Source organism: Perna viridis, chromosome 2 (assembly GCF_037379345.1).
Source record: "Perna viridis isolate PV_CMFRI_1.1 ecotype Kerala chromosome 2, ASM3737934v1, whole genome shotgun sequence".
Taxonomy (NCBI): Eukaryota; Metazoa; Mollusca; class Bivalvia; order Mytilida; family Mytilidae; genus Perna; species Perna viridis.
Window position 1 is genome coordinate 36,900,848 of NC_142446.1, and position 26,080 is coordinate 36,926,927.

General features: G+C 30.3%; 1 protein-coding gene across 19 annotated transcripts in view; it reads right to left on the reverse strand.

Moving 5' to 3' along the window:
* Positions 1-560: 560 nt before the first annotated feature.
* LOC148624880 (TOG array regulator of axonemal microtubules protein 1-like) overlaps positions 561-26,080 on the reverse strand; it is a 58,263-nt gene continuing 32,743 nt past the window's right edge. For 17 of the 19 annotated variants that reach the window (XM_088567952.1, XM_088567951.1, XM_088567949.1 and 14 more), the window contains 17 exons: positions 25,843-26,042; positions 24,355-24,632; positions 22,356-22,463; positions 18,491-18,669; positions 16,741-16,939; positions 13,875-13,965; positions 13,112-13,237; positions 12,754-12,859; positions 12,339-12,425; positions 11,686-11,834; positions 10,738-10,896; positions 9,666-9,792; positions 9,131-9,231; positions 8,695-8,875; positions 7,726-7,942; positions 6,127-6,213; positions 561-5,874 (listed from right to left, as the gene is read on the reverse strand). In XM_088567952.1, coding sequence (XP_088424078.1) covers positions 5,618-5,874; positions 6,127-6,213; positions 7,726-7,942; positions 8,695-8,875; positions 9,131-9,231; positions 9,666-9,792; positions 10,738-10,896; positions 11,686-11,834; positions 12,339-12,425; positions 12,754-12,859; positions 13,112-13,237; positions 13,875-13,965; positions 16,741-16,939; positions 18,491-18,669; positions 22,356-22,463; positions 24,355-24,632; positions 25,843-26,042 — 2,652 coding nt within the window. In that variant the 3' untranslated portion in view covers positions 561-5,617. The remainder of the gene's footprint in view (positions 5,875-6,126; positions 6,214-7,725; positions 7,943-8,694; positions 8,876-9,130; positions 9,232-9,665; positions 9,793-10,737; positions 10,897-11,685; positions 11,835-12,338; positions 12,426-12,753; positions 12,860-13,111; positions 13,238-13,874; positions 13,966-16,740; positions 16,940-18,490; positions 18,670-22,355; positions 22,464-24,354; positions 24,633-25,842; positions 26,043-26,080) is intronic. The other 2 variants (XM_088567934.1, XM_088567940.1) reach the window with 2 other exon arrangements.

Here is a 26,080-nt window from a genome sequence, read left to right on the forward strand (position 1 = left end):
TTATAATAGTATTTGTCCTTGTGCAATTAAATTGGATCTATTTTTTTTATTTCACTAGATCCCATTAAGAGGATGTTCATGTAAAAATCAGGCAGATCCTATGATATGGTTGGCCTAGGATAAATTTTATCCCACTGAATTTTTTGTTCCAGTAAAATGTTTACATCATATGTGTGCCAAATGTCAAAAAGATTTTTTTAAAGCCACAATGAATGAATCGGAAAACAATTTTAAAGTTCGCTAACAAAGCAACCAAAGTTCATACAAAAAATAAAGAATTATCTCCCTTACAATGAATGTCAATGCCTTCTATGTATTTGTTTCACTTTACTTGTTGCAATTTATCAAAAACCAATATTCAACTTTGAGAAAAGATGCATTTGTAATATGAAATGGATGATATTTTTTTTAAACAAACTCTGTCATGCGCAACCCACTGCCTGGTTTTTGCATGGACACCATCTTCAATAGTAGAATGATTTTAGTATGAAAGTTTTTAAAAGCTATGGTTCAATCAACATTTACCAACACTAGTGATTTCAAAATGACAACACATGATATTTTCTAGACATATTTATTATAATCATTGCAAAGACAGCCCAAAATGACTATGGGATGGATATCTGGTTTGAGCAAGCACAAATAATACATCTACATAGTGTTAAACTCCTAACAAGAATGTGAACAGAAAGCTACAACCTAAAAATCCTGGACCAACAAAACCAGGACAACCTGTCTCTACAGTCAAGACAAATTTATAGCATGGATATGATTTTTAGATGAAATAAAAACACATCTTTATAAAAGTACCTGTTATATAAAAGTTGAAATTAACTGAACTTCTACTCTATAAAAAAAACTAACTTTATACTTGGTGGTCCATGTAATACTGTAATTCTTTTTAAAAATATACTTAAAATTCCAAAAATTGAATTCTAAAACACTCTATAAGTATTCAAGTGGTACAAATTTAAGAACCACAATCCATTGATTAAATGCAGGTCTGTTTTCCATTTTACAACATAATAAAGGGGAAGTTTTGATAAAATGAAATTACATAGAATAAATTATAAATTACCAAATTCTCTAACATGAAACTATGCCAGGACACATAGGAATGACAGTTAAAGGTTTCATAATTTTAAGAATGCCAGGTAAAGTAAAGGAATATATGCATCATGCACATTATTGTTTCTCTCTGTCATATCTTAAGAAACTTTAAACATATAAATATAGGTAACAATGAAAGAACTAAAACTAGCCTATTTATTTGTCCTTTGTTCTTCTCAAAAAATACATTTTACAGATAAAAAGGTGAAATAATAAATCATTATAAAACTATTTTTTCTCCAAAAACTAAAAATTGTCTTTCAAACTGTTTAAGTATAATGTTTTTTTGGGACACTAGTTTCATCTTAAAATTTTAAGAATTTTTTTTCCCCATGTGATTCTGTTAAAAAAATGTATTAGATTTCCAATTAAAATATTAATTCGTCATTGACTGATACAATGAATTCAAAGGCCAGTCAAACCAAGAGTTGTGCAAATTCACAATAAAGGTTTTGCACTGACCTTAAAAAATTTCCATAGTTTGATGTAACAAACAATTTCTTTGGGTACCAATTTTCATGTTGTGGTGAAATGAAAAATTTATTGGGGTTCTGATCCAATGGAAACAATTTCTTTGGGTACTGATCCAATGGTTTGGTCAAATGAATAATTTTTTTAGGTCCCAATCAACGATTTGGTCAAACAAACCTTTTCTCAGAATAAAAAGATAAGTGGTTTATTCCCACAAATTCAATTTCCAAATGAAATGTAAAATTTCATATGCAGCTTTACAAGTTCATATGAAATAAAAGAATTTAAAATTTCAGGAATTATCAAGATTTTGACAAAAACTAATATCAACAAATAAAGTACCTTCACAGTATCCAGTTTGAACAAAAGAAATTTGCATGTTAGAAAATTCCGGACGGATTTCAAATCAAAGGCACTCTTACAAATTACCTGACAAGCATGAACAGAATCGATTCAAATTAAAATGGATCACATGACTGATTCAAAATGGAAATCTACAAAAGATGAATGAATATGCATATCATGTACTTGTATAAATGTACACATAAAAATGTAATTACTACATAGTACACTGAAGAAAATAAGAATAGGTTATGTATAAACACAAGCGGTTTTGAACTGATATTACATAATATTAAATTTTTAATGAAAACATTGAAAATATTTTTTTATGAAAGACAGAAAATTTTTTTTTTTATTATAAATCAGAGAAAACCTCAGACCAAAGACAATTTTCAGTGTTACAATTCTTTTTTTAATCGCTGTAAAGAGCCAAAATGTTTTGTTAAAAAAGAGCAGTTTTCATTGTTTAAATAAAGAACATGAAAATGCAGATGAAATAATTTTTGAGTGCTTCATCATTTTGTAACATTTAAGAAAAGTTTAAAAAGTATAAATTCTGAGATTATAACAATCTATGAATATGCATTTCATGTACTAAATGAAATCATAATTAGGGCGTCATTTCAGCATCATATTATAAGGATCTTTTGAGCAATTAATGTCAAACAGACCTTTAACATATTATTAATCCTCCACTAACCAATGATAAATACACCTTTTATTTACAATTCCACACATTTCTATTTACATTATCTTATTTTAACAAGACCAGCACATAAAAAATACTGTACATTAGAGAAAACAAAACAAAGATAAACTTGGACGGAATAGATGAATAAATTCTATAATAAATAATAAATTAAATGAATTAAACCTTCCATATCAAAACGACCACTAAAATACTTCAAACTAATTAAAAACAAAAACTGTTAAGTACATTCATGAAAATGGTAAAAACAGGATCACATTTCATAAAATCAAAAGCACTTTAATTACAATTAAGTTTTTTTTCTGATAAAAAATCAGAATATAACAAATTATGCTACAGTTTGGAATAGAATGTCTTCTTAGTATACATAAAAACTAACTAATCTTGATTATTAATATTATTTTTTATGCTTGAATTAGATCACTTTTAAAAAAAAAACATAAAAAAGCCTAAACCAGGAAGTATAATCCTCTATCTATATTCACATTTCTATTTATCAAGTCTTGAATACTGAATGATTTGTTTCTATACTTGTTCAACTTGTTCTGAAACATCTACAAAAAAATGTCAACAGAACTAGACTAGCATTACATTTATACTTTTTCAATCATTAAAAACTTCATAATTACAGCCAATTTTGCTAAAATCTTAGTAGATCAATTGTCTTTGACTTAAATAATATGTCAATAATTGAGCTTATCATGAAAAAGTGCTGCAGCAGGAATTAACTATTTTATACAACTCATGTTGTATTGTTCAATTGATCTGAAACTTGTATAAAGTTAAAATTTTGCACAACTTAAAAGTGGTGTGTTGTTCTATGAATTCTTAAAAATCTTGTACAACTTGTCTTTAAATGAGACTAAAAATTCTTTTATAAAATTGTAAGCTACAGTATTTCATTCCTAGCAAATACTACAAGAAAAGCTGGTGATGGTATAAGCTACATTTTATTCCGTGAGACTTACCCTCACTTAGTCTTGTAAGATATATGGTTTCGATGAATATCATTATTTATTAATTACAATTTTTGGCTTTACATCAAGCAACCATCCAATGATTAAGGGCTGTCATAGAATTAAATCTGCTGGGGTTGATATTTATTTTTTACGTACACTAGATTGTTTGCAGAAAAAGAATAAGGTCGACATCTTTCGTTGAAAATTAAGTATCAGGATTGAAATTAAGTGGAACCAAAATAAGAATCTTATCTTACATTTGTTAATAATTATTGAAGGTCTATCAGATGAATAGATGTATACAATTGAACTAACCGTCTAAAAATATGAAATATAATCAGTAAGTTTTCATATTTATGATCAATGATTTCACAAAATGGAATGACATCAGAGCTTCTTTTCCGTAAATGCATAAAAAGATAAACTAATCCTTACATATATTCATAGATTAACCCACTGGACTTAATGATACATGCAATGATTTGTTGTAGCCACTGAACTTAATGATATATGAAATGATATGTTGGTAATATAATTTGAACTACCACTATATATATATTAACTGATATTTTCAGCTAATAAGAATTATCTTAACTGATTAATACTGTTCATTTTGTGAGATTTTTTCTAGATGTAGTCCATCCAACAGTATGTATGTAAAATACTGTCAATTACACAGACCAGAATTCATTTGCATACCTAATAAATTGTTAGCCCAGCTATAGCAAACTTAGCAATGGGTTATAAGTATTTTGCAATTGAGATATTGGATTGTAAGTCTAAATATAGGAAAATGACATCATTATTAGTCCTTTAATTTTGCAATAAAATACAAAAAGCTCAAACAGTGTTATCCCTGCAATAACTTCTAAAATATCTTATTTTACACATATTATATTTATCACAGCCAATGCTTCAGCAATGCCCCCTTCTTTTGTGGTCTTTCCGCCAATCTTTTATTTACAACAATAATATGGGCAGCAAATCTTATAAAATCAGTTGTTACCACTTCTGATTCGTAAATATTGACAGTTCACTGCTTTCACTATTTGTACAAATTTTAATATAGAGATTAAACAATGGTAAAATGTAAATATGTGCATGGCAATGTTAAAGAATTATCACAAAGTTTCGTAGCACTTAACAAACACTCTCACACTCATATAACATGTTTCTTTTTCACAGCAAATGCCACAACTCCTTTAGACTATATACATGTGTACTTGGTAAAAACAAGTTTATTCATTCACTAATTATTTTCTTTATTATAAAATACTGGTAATCTTCAAATTTCTTTATATACTGGAAATATATCCCTTCTTTCATTTTCTTGTGCTATAAAAGTAGCATTCTCAAGGTGGGTTAATATAAGCTTCAATTTGTTAATACATAATGTTCCCACTTAAGTTATTCTTTTAGAAACCAAGCCTAATTGAGAAACCCACTCAATAAATGTGTGAATACATTAAATATTTCATGCTGTTACACACTAAATTATTTTGTCTTCAGCATTATATAGCATGTATTTTAATGTATTTGTAACACACCACTATGCTAGTATGAGCAGCAAGTTTTGCTTTCTATAGTATTATTCATGATATTTCCAATATACTGTATTTTGATAAGTAAATAATAATCCTACATAGTATGATAACTGAACTACGCATGTTGTTAATATTTAAACATATGTATGTAAACCTAGACTTATCTAAATTCTTCTTAATTCATCACATTACAATAAATATGTTTACATGTTTTAGTAACTTGTTTTAGTTTTATTACTTAGAGAGGTAGAAAAGTAACTATACTTCAGTTTGAGGTCACAACATTAACTCTATATACATATATTCTAAGACGTATTTGTATGATCGCCAGGTGTTTTGCATTCCACAAACTAGAAAATTCTCACAACATTCCTTTTCCTTCCATAACTGACTAATTTTAACCAAGCACACACAACAACAAAAGGCAATATCGCCCATAACAAATGACCAGTGGTCTAATATAATTTATCACAGACAGAAATTCATCTTTCCAACAATTCATGTAACAAATCTAGATGCCGAGGTGTGACATTTGGGTCACCTTGGGCCTTGTCCATTAAAGTAGAACCCATCTCTCCATACAGGGCATGAACTAGCGTGTGTGTGGCAGACCTGATACTAGAGCTCCCGCCCTGAACTGCCCCACTACTGTTTGTGGCTCCCAGTAAATGCCACAGAAGCGGCAACACATGTAGCACCACTTGTTTCTGTTTCCGTGAGTATACAGTTCTCACCAAATCTGCAAAAGTAATTACATCTTTTACTTGGCAATCTAAAACATTTTTTTAGTTATTTTATGCAATAAAGTTTGATACATACTAAGGAAATGTAAAAAGAAAAGAGGTAAAGGGACCAAAAATGACAGTGTAGTTCAGCTCATTTTAACAACAAACCACAATGATGGAGATCTTCTTACTAATTCTGATAGGGTATTTTTCCCAAAAATGCCTAACTTTTTATCCAATATGGATGACATCAACTCCAGACATACCTGCAACTTTGACAACCAAATCAGGTTTACTCCTGGCATTAGCTGACTGGGCTTGGTTAGCCAAAGGCTGTAACAATAATCCTCCATCTACAAGTAAATGTTTTAATATTTTATTTATATAATAAGATGAAATTACAGTGGTGAATTTACATAGAGTGATTAATGTAAAACTAATAGTAAATGATGACATTACAGTAATGATAGTTTTGTTTTTGAGAAATGAACCAATGATTCAGTTGTAGTGGAAAGTTCAACATAAAAACTTTGATAAACCTATGAAAAAGACCCAGTCATTGTCAAATATTGGCATAAAAGGCAAATGTTTTATTACCTGACCATAGGTTACTTAACTTTCCAGACAGATTCTTTTGGGGAAATCAAAATTTCCTGCTAAAGCCTTTCCTCATAATCTGAAATCTTTATACTTGAAATTTGACAAACATTTATTTAATGTGTACATTAGAGAAATTTTAATCAAACTTCTGTTTTACTTAAGGCTAAAAAAATGTCTATTTCCTGCTACCCTTCATATTTGTTTTTCTTGCTGGTTGCTTGAAACAAGACTATTATTTTTTGGGGCCTAACATTGATAATTTTTAGTCACTGATTTATGGGGTCACATGTGAAATAATAACTATTTATTACTTTACATCAATAAGTATTTCCTATTATCCCACCATATATACTTAAGTATAAGTTGATCTGCCTATAAGTCAGACCCCAATTTTCAGTCCAGAATTTCTTGAGCCTAGCCTTTACCCACTCTAAGTCAGATTGTTTTCTGACAGCTGCATAGCTAACATTCCTTAATTACAATGAGTATACCTGTTTGTTTTGATAACTTCATAAATGTTGAAATAAATAATCACAAGGCAGAGTTGTTCTTTCAGTAGTAAGTACTATTAAATTCTTGACAAGCCATTTGAATCGTTTTGAAGTGGCCATTTTTTTCATTCATTTTAATTTTGGTACAACCAAAAACAAAAATTGAAATCATAAATATATGGAACAACAAAGTTTATGATACTCTAAAAACTCATTTTTTGAAGATATTTCGGTAAGTTAAGATGTTTTATGTAAGGAAAAAGAAATTTATAAAAAGAAATGTTATAAATAACGAAAATAATGGTTACTTTAGTCATTAGACCTTTAAGTTTTTGGCTATGCCAGTGTACACAAGTAAAAATCAATTCACAAAATGGATGAGTGGGAAATATGAATAAAATCATAGAAGGCCAGTATTAAGGCAAAATAAAGAGTAAACAGTAAATATCCTTTTTACTGTATCATATTTCAGCTGTAAATGGTAGATGAAGAAAGTCTTCCTAAAAATGACGTTTACAATTCAAACATTGGGGTACTAGTAAACGGCACCGGCCTGGCTATTAAATACTAGTGTTAGGCTCATGTCAATTACCAAGCTTTTGACAATTTCAAGCTAAAAATTTTAATTCATATCCTAGTTCTTGTCTATAAGTCGAAGCCCTTTCTAGCAATTAAAAATTTGGTTCCCAAAATCCAAGTTTTAGGCGAATATACACGATAAGTTAGAAATACAGGGACTTCAGGTAGGTGTGTAATATAAACCAAATTACGTACCAATATTTTGCATGAGAGCAGAAATTATATCCATAGCTGTGTGGTAAATTTCTTTATTCTTGGACGAAAGGTTTGGAGCCACATTGCCAACAGCCATGTTTAATACTGCCGCTAAAGAGTCTGTTAATAATGGTATGATTTGTTGGAATACTTGTAAAGCATACAGGTTGACCTTACTGTTTGGGTCTTGTAAACGAGGTAAAAACTTATCAAATATCTGAAAAGAAAATGCTAACATGTATAAATTCATTTCAAGTTAAAAGTAAAAAAAAAACTTCACAATCGCAACAATGACATAATTGATACATGTGTTTTACACAATCTTTCTCCTTTATAACTAATCTTATGTTGTGATGGTACAAATTTTCTAAGGTTTCACAGTTTGATTTGTTCATTAAGGTCATGTGAAAACTTTTAAACCATTCAAATGATCATAAATCTGTTTAACCAAACACATGATTGTAATAAGGCTACTAAATATAGTTAATTTTCTCTGGTATTTCATACGTGTATGCACAAAAATAAGGACAAAATGTATGCAGATTTTCTATCACACCTTTGAAAAAAATACAGTAGGTAGGAAATTTTTTTCTCCTTTTTTTTTTTACAATGGCTATATGGGAGAAACATACCGGCTTTAGCAGTATTTATCATAATATGAAAAAAAAAATTATGGTACACTAAGCTGAAAAAAAAGGATGTAAGGTAATAGGAAACTCACATTTTTTTAATTTGGCCTAATGCAATAAACTTCAATGTATCATGTTTCATGTACATGTATTAATTTTATATATTCTCTAATGTGAGGATAGCATTCTCTTTTTTATATTGTGAGTAAAGACAAATTTGTACATATTGATCTTCAGCATGTGAATTTGTCATATAGAAATAGAAGATGTGGTATGTTCATCAACCAATTTCCATCTTTTATTGTCATTATTTTCATCTATATTTGCAAAATCTTATTACCTTGATAACATTTGCAGATACAACTTGAGGACTTTGTTCACAGAATTCCAGAAGCTGTGTTATACCCTTATGTCGATCTTTCCAATCATTGGAGGAGATTAGACTTGTCATCCTCTTTATTTCATCCTGTGTATTCTCATCCATTCTTACAAACTTTTTGGGTGATGAACTGGTATTTTCACTACAATGAGAAAAGATGAAATTTATTTTTACAGTAAATCAACTAAGCGGTTGAAACCTAGAGCTCATTTTTAAAATGAAATTGTGGGGGGAGGGGGGGGGGAACCAAATTAATCAACTTTTCTTTACATTAACTACTAAACAACATTTTTTAGTAAAGGTAAATATTGCTCACAACTCAACCTTATGGTTAATACATTTTACCATGTAAATGAATAAAATATCAACACAAGTGATAAAATTAACAAAAACATACCTGCTTGCCGATCCACCCCTCACAATAGAGCCAGCTCTACTTGTGGGACCAGACCGCAACCCTCTTGCAGAGGAGGATTCACTAGGCATTTCACCAAGACCCTGAAATGTAAAAAAAACATGAATTATATAATTAGCAGTATTAAGGTGTCAATCAATATTTGTTTTGATATTTACAATATTTATATTAATATTTAATTTCTGTTGTTATTAATATAATTCATCATGAGCTAGTATTGATTAAAATACTATGCATAACACTCAATTATAAAATTTTGTTCTGCAAAAAATAAGTATACTAAGTATACAAGAAATAGCGACTTAGTTATCAGTTGTCTAAATATATGGAATAATGGTTTTCTCAACTGATATCACATATTTGTATAAAAGTTGAAACAGAACATTTTCAATCACAGCCAACAACAGCCCCTCAACCCATATAAACCCCCATGCTATCTCTCAGGTTTTATACTCTAAGTTGTTAACCAAAGTGAAAAAAAACCAATTTGATACTCTATAAATAAACCTGAACTTACCTTGACCTTGATATTTTCGACAACGTCCTTAATATTTCTCAGAGTATTTGATGGCAAGTGTTTTTCCAACATCTTGTTGAAATCAGGATGACCCATCAGGAGATTTAATATCTTCCTTCCATTGTACCTTAAAAGATGACATCCAGATACTTAATAACACATATTTATAACTTACTCAAACATGACTCAAGGTTAATAACTTTTCTAGTAAGTAAAAGACTTATAAGTTTTATGAAGTTAAGAAAAAGGAAACATCCCTTTGCTTAGTTGACTAGAAGAAATCATACCAACACCCTGAAAATTACAAAAAAAAATGAAGAAGAAATATAGCAATTTTTTTTCATTAGTATATATGTTACTAATTAGGATTAGTGTAGATCTAAATTCATAGAGATCATTTTGTCCTCTTTAGTGGCAACCTTCAAAATCTCTATAATTACATATAAGTGCATTAACATCGATATCACTTGGAAAGCCTGATATACTTTAAAAAAAAATATGCAAGGGCTATTTGTGACATGATAAAACTGTATTCATATCTTTGTTTGTGTTCTTACTGTTTCTTGTTAATTATCAACAATTGAAATTCTGATTGCAAATCTTCAGTTTTAAGTGAATAATAGTAATGAAGAATGTTTGTCATGTTGACCTTGCACTGTTGTACTACAGTCGCATTCAAGAAATATAGAATCTTACACTAAATGTGATGTTAGACACCATTTCTGTACTCCAAGAAGTTAAATTTTCAAGTTATAAACATGAGGCTTGTCAAGCCTTTTCAAGTTGAAATTTTAACTATCAAGAGAGTAGAAATGCAGTTTTACACACAATGTGGTGTAATATTCAGTTTCTGTAATGATTTTAAAGAAAATCCACATTCCAAAGTTCAAAGGGGTATAACCCGACAAAATGCAGCAAATCAGTGTCCTCACTACTTGCAAAGTTTCAGGAAACTTTCAAAAGTTTGGGACAAACAGGGCAAAAACAATGTCTCCTCACTAAAGTTGAAAAGATGATCAATTGTTTTGACAGTTACTATGGAATTCCAACCAACTAACTGCTGAAAATTTACCTGGTTTCTGGTGAACTATCAAGACAAAAATGAGCTGCAGTTGGTAAAATGCGATCAGTGATATCTTTGATTCCACTCAGTACCTTCCCTGGACCCAACTTCTCTACAACTTGTACCACATAATGAGAAGTGGTCCGACGTACATTGACATTTTTATGACTGAAATAGAATAAATTTACTTCATGAAATATTTTGAAAGATCATTATACATGTTATACATATGAACTTATGAAAGCAAAAAAATACAAAAGCCAAACAGAAATACACAACAAATTTTGATACAACATTTTAACAATTACAAAGCCATAAAAATCAATTTCCAATTACTACTGAGCAATATTCCTCAATTTTTCTTCTAAAAAATTCAAGAAATATTAATATAATGCATACTGTATATTAAATGTTTAACAGTTTAGGTAAAAGAGAATTAATGATATATTGTGCATCTACTTATAGATCATGCTGAGGTATCAGTTCAATCATTTCAATACTGTAAATCCACTATATAAACAATGTAATAATCATTGTATGTAGATAATTATATTGTTTAGCTGCTAGTGCTACAACAGTTATTGCTTTTTCGCATTTTTTACACTTTATATCAATACAGCTGGAGAGCAACTTAGCAACCAACCTATTAAAGAGCTAAATTTCAATAATTAAACTGGGACCTTAGCTACAATGTTTTATACGTATTGACTTTCAAGATCACCTCCATCTTTTTGTGTACATGTCATAATTAGAACATAAGTGTGAAAGAAGGCTTTTTATTTATTTGACTTCATCTCATATGCTAGTACCAAAACGAAAAATGCAGGAATTAATTCATGAACTTCAAATAAGATTCAATTACCACACCCAAAATTACAAATTTTCAGAACACTGACATTTAACACAAAAAATGTCAATTTAAAATGTATTTCTTTGTGCTATGTGACAGATACTTACGTAGCACCACCCGAGATAAGGGCTAAAAGTGAGCGTTGAGGGGTCACATTTGTAACCATAGCAGCTAAAACTTTATCGACATCTTCACGAATAAATCCATTACTTTCACCATTCTTTGCCAGCAAGGTCTTGGCAGTTAAATCAACATCCTGAAACATAACACTATGTACCATAATACATCCTTTTTTATGATGGTTTTGTTTTATTGGTCCTGATTCCCCATATATAGCATAAATGGAAGTGAGTACATGTATAGCAACCTAACTTTCAATAAAAATATGCATACTCGGTTATGATCTAAATATAAGTGATGGCTTAATATTGTTGGCAAATCATTTAACATAGTGCTGATCATTGTTGAATTGAATTACTGTCAATATTTTATTTAGGTTGCATAATCATGTACACACAAACAAGTAGGTGGCAAGCCTCAACTTTGTCACCTCTTTTATAGCTTGATTAATAAATCCATACTGTAAGATTGATAAATTCCAATAATAACATAGTTCACCTAGTTAAAGATAATTTACCAATGCTATTTTCTCATTAGGCTGATTGATTGTTAAAAACCCTGCCCTATATTTTTTTTCTTATAAGGTTACAGTATGTTACGAATAAGGTCCTACTCCCTTTCTTCCCCGAGTTCTACTTACTGCATCCATCCTTTTCTGAAGATGCACAAATAAATCACCAATACAGACAATAGCTGATCTGGAAACTTGCGATCTCAAATTCTTCACCTAAAACATCAGAACATTTATTGATTTAATAAAATTCTACTTTAACATCAAATGTCAGAACTAGAAAAAACAATGAAAAATTACAGGACACATGAGACAAATAAATGAAATAAAGTACGACCAATTTTTTATTGTTATGCATTTCCCTTAAAAATTTACAAAAATTACAACAAAAAACATTAAACTTTCTTCATAACATATTCATTTTATCGAAAGAGTTATGTCAATTTAAGACAAACTTCTTCATAACATATTCATTTTATCGAAAGAGTTATGTCAATTTAAGACAAACTGGCCAAACTACAATTGTATTCACATAATTACGTACCTCTTTTAAGATTGCCAATAATACATTATGTAGCTGATTTGAAAGCGTGTCTGGGTGAAACAAAGCCAGCCGACGAATACTGTTCAGACCATTACACTTGACTTCCCTAAAAATTAATAGAAGTCAAATCAAACAAAAAGATAAACACAAAAAAAAAACCAATTAATACAACCTAATCAGTGCAGCTTTTGTTTTTTTCTATTACAATGTTTAGTATTTTTTTTCAGTTTTTCGTTTGTCTATAAAGTTATACCAACAGAGACATTGATATTCCTAATTTTTACTTTTCTTCTGATTGAGTTATTATTAATTTTCCAACACCCAGACTGCACTCTACAACCTCCAATACCAAACTTACCATTCTTCATTTGAAACACAATTCATTGCATCACGGAGAGCGTGATCTGGGTCCCTGTAAGGCTGCCAGTCATCTGGGTTATCTGATTCTAACACAGATTTTGACGTTTCTGACGTTTGACTAGGACTGCAAAATTTACAAACATGACTGATTAGTATCTTCAAAGTTTTCATTTTTATTTATAGAGGAACAGAACTGGCAACAACCTCAGCAACTAAAAACTATACTTTGAACTACTATGGGATATCCATATCAGTTCAAATACATAAAACATTGCAAAACTTACTAGCACTATGTTCTCGAAATCACAAATATCAATGCCAATTGAACCAGATAAAACCTGTTTCATTTAAAAGCTATTTTGCCTGTATTTCCTCATTATATATTTCATATCAGTAAAGTACTAACAGGATTACATGTATAAAGTTGAATGAAAACACTAAAAATTGATAATGTTTAGCAAACTTAAGTTTGTATCTTTTCAGTAATAAATGTGATAAGAATTACAAACTATGAATCACTAATGAATTAAAATATCCAGACTTAGAGAAATTTACACAATTAGCCGAAGAATGAAAGCCATTCAACACATCAATATTATTTCATATTGTCACAAATCAATATGAAATATTACAAAAGGATTCATTCAATAGTAAAAAAAACACAAAGCACTGAAATACTCACGATGTAACTATCATAGCAACGATGTTGCATAATAATTCATAAAAAATGTCATTGTTTCAGATGCAAATAATCCACTTACGTTTTCTTCATTGGTTTCCTTGGAGACAACGAAGGTGAGGCTCTGGTTTTCGGTGTACTAGAACCAGATGATGGGTTTGATATTGATATTGCTGTAAATACAAAGAATAAACATTAATTTTCTCTCCAGCATAGACACCAAGCACAGATACCTGATCATTATGTATCATTAATGTACATGGAAATGCTGCAGCTGCACTAATTTATCTCTTCTATTTCAGAAAAAAAACCCAAGAACTAATGAGTTTGTTTGTTTGTTGGGGTTTAACGCCCGATCAGCAATATTTCAGCTATATTCAGAACTAACGAGAAAACTCCATATAATTGAATAAGGCCATGGAAAACAGCTACTTTCATTAGATGTTCAAAAATGCAGGTTCCTGTGGATTGTTTGTAGGATAGAAATACAGATACAGATAAATCTTGCTTAAAATTAAAGAGAAAAAACAAAATTAACATATTTGCAAAAACACACTATATCCCTGACCCACTAGGGCTAAAACTTGAAGTAAAGTTAGAAATACAATATGTAGTTCCAAAGAACCAACCAAGCTTTGGAAATACCATGAATTACGAAACTTCTAATAAAGCAAGAAATGATTTTTTTCTTTCTTTTTAACTTAGCCTATCAATAACTTTTATGTGAGACTTAAAAAGGGATTTCATCAAAAGATGGAATGTCCCTATGACACAAATGTTTCTACTATGCAACACCTTTTCCTATCTTAATTATAATCACATCATGAAAGTCTAAAAGAAATTGACATTTCAGCAGATTGGTGATGATGAAGGCTGATAATTTGTCAAACTGACAACTATACTACCTAAAAACTACAATATGATAATACGACTTTAATCAATACAACTAATGAACAGCTCATATTTGAAAAAAAAACCTATTAAAACATCATTTAGTCAAAGAAGCACAATTACCACAAATACAAGCTGTATCTAATGTTACGTGCGAATCTCAAAATCATATCAAACTTGCCGTTTAGATTAAATACTCAAAGTTGTGACTCAAGACATTAATTACACTTTAAAAGGAAGTACTTCAAAGAAATTTTTTGATACACTTTAAGTGTCATGATTTGGAGCAGTCAATTGTATCAAACAACCTTAATGACCTTAAAAGCACGACGAAAAATGTAAAAAGCAAATGACCATTAAAATATTCTGTACTCAGCCAAAACAAGAATCACCAAATATCCTTAAAACAATTTATTCTCTCCAATGAATCACAGGATCCCAATCCACAATAATCTTATGCAATCATATTACATCCTAACACTGGAGAAAATGTCTATCAATCAGCATATAGAGAAACAAGCTATGTCTGCCTTGTAATACAGATTAATTAGTTCATTCACTTTCCATATGTCTAATTAATGACTCTAGACATCCAATCATTCTTGTGGAAGCCTGATAAATCCACTGACTGAAACGTCCACTAATTTACTTAGCTTTTTCAGTTGCTTTAATTTAATTAGTATGGAAAGGAATCTAATCGTGGAAGACTGCTATTGCCACTGACTAATAATTCACACAGAAAACGAAATTATCCTGATAATAAATCCTGATGGAAATCATAGCATCATGCATAACGGATGAAGATTGAGATGCTCTATTAAGAACTGTGCAGGACCATGACATCAAGTAACCTCCAGCACAGACTGGAGTCATAAAAATCTGTTGTCAAGCTGGATGACAAAACATGAAGCAAACTAGGTTATCCTGATACAAGTACATAGATGTCAATAACAGCATAAAGAACCAACTCCATATTAAGTCTAGAACCCACTCTCTTGTTGTAATTTCATTAGTTAATCTTACAATTGGGGGTTATTCACTTCATGACACTTTCAGCATACAGCCAAACCTATCATAGTGACCATCTGTACTCAGCAATATCCTGTCTTAACGGACTATGATTATAATATCCCTATGTAGTACATTCTATGTAAAATTTGCCTGTTTATAAAGATCACCTGTCTAATGTAATTATGATTTTAGTCTCCTTTGGAATGTAACTTAGTTTTCCTTCATCTCTTTAATTTCACTTTTGGAAATCATTTGCTCAATGAAGCACTTAGCATTTTTTTTATTCACCATCTATCATTTAATTTTACTTTTTAGGAGTCAATCACTTATTGGCACTTTCAGCATACTTTTCTTCAATAACTAAGAAATAGACTACCCTACATCAGTCTGAAATAGAAGTCTCCTGGAGACCCTTCACATAAATGAACAAAATATTAACTGAGAAAACAGTAAAACAAGCCTTACAAAGCAAATAGAAATCTACATCCAACCAAATGAATTTGTTAGTTGGCAGCATAAATGCCAACATAAAGTGCATATAGAGAGTTGCATGAAATCCATACCACAGAAATTAGAAAACTTTAATATACATGTTCCTTACCCAATATTAAAGACATAGCCAGGGTCTCATAAATTATATAAATAATAAAATTTCAGCTTTGATAGTAAATGTGACAAATTGAAACAAAGGTAAGAAAATATCTCTGACAATATAGAGTAATCTAAAGCATGTTTTATGAGATCCAGGCCTGAAGTCGTAGTTAATGACAGTAAAGAGTGTAAGGCCATTTAAATATTTCGGTTCTCAAGCCATTTTTCATAAAAATCAACCAGAGCAGAAGACATTTCTTAACCATAAAGTAGTAAAGACATTGCTTTTACATTATTCACAGCAAAAAACAAAAAAAATGATGAAGGTCATTTTCTTTTTTCATTGATATAATGATAAAAAATTGGTAAGGAGACAATGGGGCCTGAGAACCAAAAAAATTGCTTATAGGTGGCCTACGGTAAAATTTAAACATTGCAGTGCAGTAAAAACTTACACTCAATACCTATGCTTTCATTAGTATTCAGCCGACGTAGCTTCTCTTGTTGACGCTCCCGTTCCTTTCGAAGCTTTTCGTCATGTTCTTGTTTCTTCTTTTCTCTTTCTATTCTTTGCAACTCAGCTTTTTCTTCCTTCTCCTTTTGTACTCTCTCCAATCTTTCCTTCATGGTTTTGCTCATGGGTTTATTATTCAACTGTAACAGATAGGTTGATATCATACTCTAACATTAAAATACATGATCTGTAAAAATCAAACACTACAGTACTGGGTTGCAATATTGATTGTAGCAACATAGAATGTGCCATATAGTGGCAGATTTTCATTCATTTAACCAACATCAGAAGTGGAAATAATTTCCAGTCAAAACTTCACTATACGGTTGTAGTCATCTAAATACTTTAGAACAGTAGTCAAATATTTAACTCACACTTTGCCCTATGCATATTAAGTGTGCTTTCCATTTATTCATTCAAGCTGAACCTCAGATTTGTTTTCTACTATTTGCCCACATCACACAGAGCTTAGAAAAGTTCTAGGAATAGCTCTCCATAAATCAAAAAGTTGATAGCTACCTCTATACATCAAAAACGTGTTTCAATATAAAGCTTTCTAAAGCAGACAGCAAAAATTCAGATGTAGCAGGTGGAAATTGCTACCTACAGCTACTTTTAAAAATATTGATCAAAGAGGCTTGTTAAAGATGAGGTATCATATGTATAGAAAGTGGAACATGTTTAAATTCAGTTTGTATTTGATATTGGAAAGCAATAAAAGTCCAATGTCATCAATGTCTTATATATATATGCATTACAAATACTTTGTAAATTTACCAATCAGACCATGTTTGTTACATCTTAATGAAGAAGACTGTAGTTATATTCTGTACACAACAAACTACAAACCTTATCTAACATTCCAGCACATTCTATGTTCATTTTAACACAGTTTATACTTTTTAAATCTTGTTTATCTTGATTAATACCAAAACACAAAACAACATAGCTACTCATTTTGGTCACATTTATTCATTCCAAAGGCCTCCAAAATGGCAAGCTCTAACACTTATAAAAAACTGAATCAATTTCTTATACTTAATGCATCAGAGTACATTTTGTATTTGTTTTTTCCATATTTTTCAATCACAGAGGTCTTACTTTCACATTCTTGCATTTAGAAACATTTCAAATCAATTGGAATACAATTTATCTAAGTGCAAAGTAATCCATGATCAAATAACTCTAAACCTCATGATTTTTAGTTGTAATTGATTTTTACAGACAAACAAAATTTGACGACTTATCAAAACCAAAACAAATTCTTCATAAAACAGTATTTTTTGACATTATGACATTTCTACTAGATTTTAACCACTTTCAATTTCTTAAAGGGCTTTTTGAAGTTGGCTTCATTGTCTAGACAAAGAGACTAAACAGATAACTTTTCTTGTTGGGTATACAACCCACATATCACCTGAATTATTTCAATGCATTGATATACATGTACTATTAACCTCAACATTTTTGCAGGGTGTTATTTAGGCAGTTTGCTGGGTTAAACACTTGACCTGGAAGTAAATTTTGCAGAAAGTTTCTGCAAATATATTCCAATGGAGTTTTAGCGTGAGGATTATTTTATGTAAATTTCTCAAACCTGAATTCAACAAAATAATCCACCCATACAAAAATGACCTTATTTACAGAATTTATTTGTAACATGGAACACAAGAATATATCTGAATGCTTACATCCTCTTCATCAGCATAATCATTATACAATTCATCATTGGTACGATTGTTAACACCTACACCAACAACACCACTGGAGAAATCTTTACCATCATTTTTCTGAGGTTTGCGATCAGAGTCTTTAGACTGGGAATTTCCAGCAGATGAATGCTCAAACCCATTGCTGGAATCAAACATTCCTGGGAAAAAAAAAAATCATAAGCATCAATAAAATGAGTCAGTGACCACAAGTCGAGTCTTCAACATTTTTATTGTAAAATACTGCATAGCAAAATTGGTTAATACACAACAGGAGGGACATTGTACTTTTAGACAATTATTTAACACTTACAAACAAAATCTTATAACATGCAGTCTTGGATCTATTAAAATCTATATCAGAAACATTACTGTTGAAGTAACTGTATTAAACTTAAATTAAGTAAACAAAAAAACCAGAATAGGTTCAAAAACCTATAATTTCCATTTATTATGAAAATTATTGTAATCATTTTTTAAGAATCAAAACCCATATTTGGCATTAATTTACATATTTGCCTTCATAAATGTATTACCCCCTCTGCTTCAGTTAACACAGTTATGCAACCTCTCAAAACAAATTTTTTTTAAAGTTTATATTCGCCATAAAAAGGTCTCTTGACATTAGCCTACTATCAAATTGAATAAGATGTTTACCATAATCATTAATAGTAAATTTTTACCCTTTGCAAATGGCTATTTACCTTGTTCACAGTAGATCCACATGACAACTTTTCAATATCAAATTATTTCAAGTTTCACACTTGGACTTCTTTAAAGCAAATAATTTCATGCATGTATTAAAATGCACATAACCTTCATATAAAAAATAGTTCAATTATGTCAAGTAAATTGAATTTAAAGCACCACTTCTTGAAAAGATTAAAAATGTTTGCGACTCATCATATTGTGTATAAACATGATAAATTTCCAATTGACTAGCCCATTAATGAATTTTGTTCAGAAAGATGTATTCAGTTTGTCATTGGAGTAGAATCAATCTCCGTTTATTTACCTATCAAATTTGATAAGAGAGCAAAATGCATTTTCTTTCATAGACTAACATACATTTGGAAGGCCATTGTATGTTTTATCCCCTGCTTCATTGTAAGTCTTAAAATAGAGGCTATCAAATAACACTAGAAGGTAGAGCAACTACAATGTCTCCTATAAGGATTTTATCACAGAACTGAAAGCCAGATATTCCCACAACAAATTCTTAAAATAGAGGCAATAAATGGACATTGGAATAGCAATTGGCATCTATATCTAAAGAAGAGCAGTTAAAATTTAGCAGGAGGTACATGATGTAGGAGATATTCATTTATAGCTAGTACTATCAGATCATGCAATAGTCTACAAAAAAGTTATTAACAAACAGCATGTCAGTTGACAGTTAGTGCAGGTGTTCCTTTGATATGTGATGCAAAATAAAAGCCTTATTGTGTTTTTGTGGTCGTCATTTCACAATTGATGTAGTTTTGCAATATATTATGAGAAAACAACAAAAGCCTCCATCTGTATCAATTCACCATTAGTGACTTAATATTAAATCGCCTCCCTTTTTTTTGCTTCTTAAAATGCCAGACTTCATTGTGCAAATAAAATTTAGATGCAATAATGCCGAGTAATAGTACAAGTATACTCCATTAATACAATACATGAACCTTTTGATATTAACACATTATACACAGCCTACTTTAATATTAACTTGAAGAAAATGCAACTAAACTACACTTAATATAAACTCAGAAATGGTACATTTTTAACTATTTTGTCATATGTCCACATAAAAGTAATTTCTCCAGAAGTTTGAATAATTAATTGACAAAAAAAGATCCCTTCAGACAGTAACAGCTAAAATTTCCTCAAAAAGAAAACACTATCAGCCATAAGTTTTGGTTGTCATTAAATTGAACCTGACAAGAAAATCTTAATTCAATTGATCTTCATTAAAGTATTAAGTGATACATTAAAAACAAAATGTTGTATACTAGATCGAAATAAGAACTAATACCCCCACTCAACCATTTGTCAAACATGAAAAAGAGAGACACAGTACAAATCAACATGCAAAAGCAATATACCAAATATCTAAGCATTCCCTTAAATAAAGATGAGAAATTTGTTACAGAAAAGTTTAATGGACAAAGGTGATTGCAATATAGCACCCACTCAAAATAAACAGCCTAAGCACATGATACACTCTTTCTTTCTTTTATTTTTAAATTATCACATGTGAAGTCCCATAACTCTAAAACATATAAAAAAAAAGTTTAGTTAATGTACAGCATGCCACCAGACAGACAAGAGTATCTCATACATGTGTATCCATCGAAAAATGGGCATATTATAAAAATTAGCTAGCATTAAAATAGAAACTTACAGAGCAGTGTTGAGAAATAGCTCCTTTTGTGTATGTTTTGCAGTCTAATTTATTGCTAGGGCTCTTGACTATGGGAGATCATTAAAAACAACATTCTTACAAAATCAACACGGATTTGTGAAAAAAGCATGAGTAACTTTGATTATGTAATACCCTATGAAAGCACTCAAATAACCCTGAAGGAGTTACTTATCAAAATATCAATTCTATACAAGGATAGAAGCATAACACCTTGAAATGCATACATCTTAATTAATATAAGGAGATAGGGCGATGAAAGGTCTTACTGGTCTAAGATACAACTGAAAATTAATAATAAAGTGTTGAATGATTTAATCATGAATTTGCAGACTTGAATCCATCACAAATGAGAAAACATAAAGACTTCTGATAATTCCTGCATTAAAAGAACAGAAAAATTGCTTGAAGTTAACCAATATTCAGATATTCTGTCAAATTTTGTACTTTTTGGTCACTCTCTGGTCATAGTTTTGGCAAGGAAATAAATTGGTGTCCACATCCAAGAAACAACTTCACAGTTAGTAAATACATTATTTCATAGTTTATTATATGTGAAAATATAAAGTTGTTTCTTGGGTTGTGAGCATAGTTTTCTAAGTGTAAATATGTCAGGAAAAAAAAACAAAAAAAAAACAAAAAAATTTACAATTCGCAGAAGTTTTTGTTTAATGACGAAAAATTGTGGCACCATTATGACATCATAACAATGAATTAATGCCACAAAATATTATTTTTCCTTAAACTTATATCTTTTACTATGTTATAAACATTTTTATACTATTTCAACAAAGTTGATATTTTTAGGCAATATCCATAGCTTAATGTCCCTACACCTTTGGTTAAAATCTTTGATTACTTCAGGAAAATATTGTGAATTACATCAATGACAGTATTATACTAAAATTATACCACAGGATGTGTACTATTGTGTAGACCCTATTCCAGCCCTGATTTCATGAAATTTTGTTAGTATTTCAGAATGTATACCCAAGTGAAAGCAAAGATCATGAAAAGTGTTTTTTACACCAATACCCAAAAGAGAAAAATGGTAATGAATAATGTTTAAAGATGTTAATTCTAGTATTTCCTGTCAGTATAGAATACTAGGAAATCAAATTCTGTTGAAATATTGTCATCAAATTAAGTCTCCCTTTCAAACTTGTCCACTCTGAGAAGTCCAAATAAAGTGGAGTTCAAAGGTCAATATGAATAAATTTCAGGTCCTTTTGAATTTCCTCTTCAAAATATATACATATGCCCACAATATTCCAGATCACTCTGTTATTGATCAAAGTGGACATTGTTAGTTTATCCAGCAAGAAGATAAGAAAAAGGTATGCCACATAGAACATAAATTTTCAAAAAAGATCAACAAAAAAAAATATTGTTCTAAAACTACTAAAAAAAGCAAAAGAAATGAGGACAACAGACAAAACCTACCCTTGCCAATTACACCAATCCCATCAGAGGTGGGGATTTTATCATCATCCCAGTCCACTGCACCGTGGCTGTTTACTGAGGCCACACCTAAAGGTGACAAAAGGGGGCCTGCAAACACAACAACAAATGGCATGGGTGAGTGCTGATTGGTCAGTGGATTAACCAATCAAAAGGATTTGAAGTGAACAGTAACATGCAGTGATGTTCAACCATGTTAGAGCAGAAAAAAGGGTTTTGATAAAGGGGAGTGCAGAATAAGCTTCTAATAATTTAGGTCCTATTTTTTGTGATGATATACTGGTGCTCTTTATTATTTTGTTCTACCCTAAGAGATAGAAATACTTCTAAGTCTACAGTTTATTTTCCACTCCAAGATAAAAAAAAACAAAAAAAAACAGAAAAACAGAAAAAAAAAGAAACAATGAAATTTTCTTTTTTCAATTGGGAATTAATAAAATTTTTTAAAAAAAAGTATTAAAATGGGAATTTTCAGATTTTAGATTTATTTTTGCTGATTCTCTGGATGTTACTATTCACGTCTTTCAACGCCTTTTGAGTTCCCATTATACAGCATTTAGTGAGTAAACATTCTATGCCTCCATAACTTTCTGTAAAAGGATGACTTCAACATATTAGATATTTCAAAGACCTTTATCATGCAAAGTGAAGAATAATACATTTTACAGAAACTGAAAACATTATTTTAAATATATATTCAATATGTATGCATTTTATTTAAGTATTTTCATTTTCGTAGTTTTACTTAATGTTTAAAATATATAGCATATTGCTCTATACATAATCAAATTGATATTCTTTCTACATATAAGAAATTTTTTTGAAAATTTTAAGTTTCAAAACTGAATTCAAGATCTGGTAAAGTAAACAGTGAAAAGCTTAGTTAGTCAAAAGTGACATAACATATTGCAGCAAATCTAATAAAAAACTTGAAAAAGTGAAGAACACTTCTAGTGCTTCAAACTGTGTTTCATTTTCAATACAGAACAATATTTCAATTAATCGTCCTACCAAAATGCCATTTTTAATCAATGCACAAAATTCATTACCTTATCTCAAAATGAAACATTTTGAATATCGTTTCTTTAACAGGAGCAATATGATAAATGACATTGATCACAGAATAAAATAATTGAAACTGGGCCTAGAAAAATACATTGTCCACAATAAACAGATGTACAAAAATATAGTTATTTTAGAATAAAATCTGGTAATTTAGGATTTAAAGCCAGTCCATACAAATCAAAGAAAATATCAGGAAAAATGAAAATCCACAATAAATAAAAGAACTCCCAGAAGCTTTATCATCATCCTTTACAAAGAGATATAGAGGCAAATGGATTGATATTATACCACACATCATTAATTAACAAAGTAACACTGATAATTGTTCAAGCAGTGACTCTTTTTTTTTACTGCAGTGTCACACATATTTATCAATGGTTATTACAAACTTAGTGAGGTGCTCAAAAGATTTGAATGAATGAATATCTTCCTAATACTTTGGTGCATATCAGAGCCAAAAAAAAACAGAAATAACTTTATTTTAATGGCAAAAAAATCAATTATAAACTAACAAAAATTAAGTTTTTCAGTCTTTATAGTCATCAAACCTAACCCATTTACTTGTTTTGCTAATTCACTTATCATTATAGTATTATTAAATCCCCTGGTTTTATACAAGTATGCATAGTCAAAATTTGTAGACTCCCAAAAATTAAAATAGACAACATTTTTTCTCAGTAACAACCACTGTCTTATAAACTAAACTTCATTTTAGTAATGTTGGAATTTTTTTTCAACTTCAAATATAGCTTTCATTCATACAAACAATCTCTAATTGAGCACATGGTTAAAATGGTTTAAAAATTAAAAACAGTGCTTCAGGGTCAAATCATACACAAAAATACATGTGAAAACCAAAAAAAACAAAAAAACAAAAAAAAAACAAAAAAAAACCCAGACCGACCTGCTGGCCTACCTTTTGATTGAACACGTCTTCGCCTTCCATTGAATCCCATAATAATTGGTTTTGTCTCGTTAGGCTCATCATTATATCCTTTGCCAACAACTTGAACGTCTGACGTTTTATTTTCCCGGAAAGTCACACCACTGGCTGGATTGTAATCAACACGAACCATTGTTTTGCCAGTTTCATTTTTGTTACTATCCAAATGGTGATTTTCAGGTAGTTTTCTTTCAACAGAATTGTTTCTTGCTAATTTTGGTTTTGATTCAAAAGGTGAGTCTGTTTTTTTCCTGAAATATCAAACATTAGTTATAGAATTGGAACAAGATTATTACATGTAGGTGCTTGTGAATGTCAAATGCGTGGAAATACTGAACGTCTTGTAACTCCTTCAAAATTCATTTAGGTACTCAAAATGGCAGTATAGTATGTATTTCTAAAAAAAGAATACATGAAGAGATGTAGTGACTTTAGAGACATAGCCTCAACCAAGTTCTGTAGACAGACAGACCAATAAACATACAATTGTATTTAAAGACTACCAGTAACCACTTGGAAAATATTGTAAAAAACATTTTTATATTTGTAGAATACCTCTTAGATTAAATAGCAATATGATTCATATACAGTCATTGGAAATTACTTGATTTATTTCAGGACAGGAAAATTCAATATGTTCTGCAAGTATTCAGACATTTTAAACATTGACTTACAACACGCTAACTCACATTAGACATCTGAAGGTGAACGAGTGCAATTACAAATGGAAATCATGACATGAAGGAAAGCATTTTAAGTTTTTTGAAATACAACTCCTAAATATTTTTTCATTAAATATAAGTTGATTCTAAAGGGTGACTTTTTAGTGATGCACAGAGAAGTGCATGTACAAACATTGTAATATACATATAAACAAATATCTTTGCCAAATTATCATGCACTTAAATCTGTTTTGAAGGAGTTTATTGATGTGTGAATTGGGATAAACTTTAAAAAGAACAAATATTTTCATGTTATGTTTGAAAGTTATTTTTCAAATCTAATATGAAGTTTTTATAACATTTATTTCAAACTAGAAATACTGTGAGCAAGCTCACATAGAGATTCTGAGAATACCCCCTGCTTCAAAAATGTAAAATTTAAAACCCATATCTTGCATTATCTCCCCATGGAGTACTCCTACAACCATTAAACACTTTCATGCACATCTACAATAATGCCCAACCTTCCTATAAAATTTCATCAAAAGCCTTTGAGAGGAATCAAAATATAGTTACTTGTGCCAAGAACACTTTGAGATTTCACTCATACACAGAAGTACAAGACACTCTTTTAAATATTAGGATTATTTGGTACTTGTGGTAAAATTTTGGTTATTTACTCTTTCCAATTGGTTATCCTTGTAGTATTCAGTGAGTTACCTTTCTAACACGGAGTAAGATATACTTAAAAAAAATTATAAGAAAGCTACTCTTCTGTCAAGGAGTAAAATATACTAACCCTTTCCTTCCTCTACTGGATAGAGAGTTAGAGTCAGATTCTGAGTCTCTGTTTGATGAAGACGTACTGAAGATCCCACTCTCATGTGCGTCTGGTGATGGTGACCTTGACAATATGCTTCGCTGGCTACCATGGCGGCTGCTGATTTTTTCTTTCTTTTTACTGGCACTACTTCTAATACTTTTCAAAGAATGCATCATCTACAAGACAGATTTTACTATTACAGCATGTAGAACAC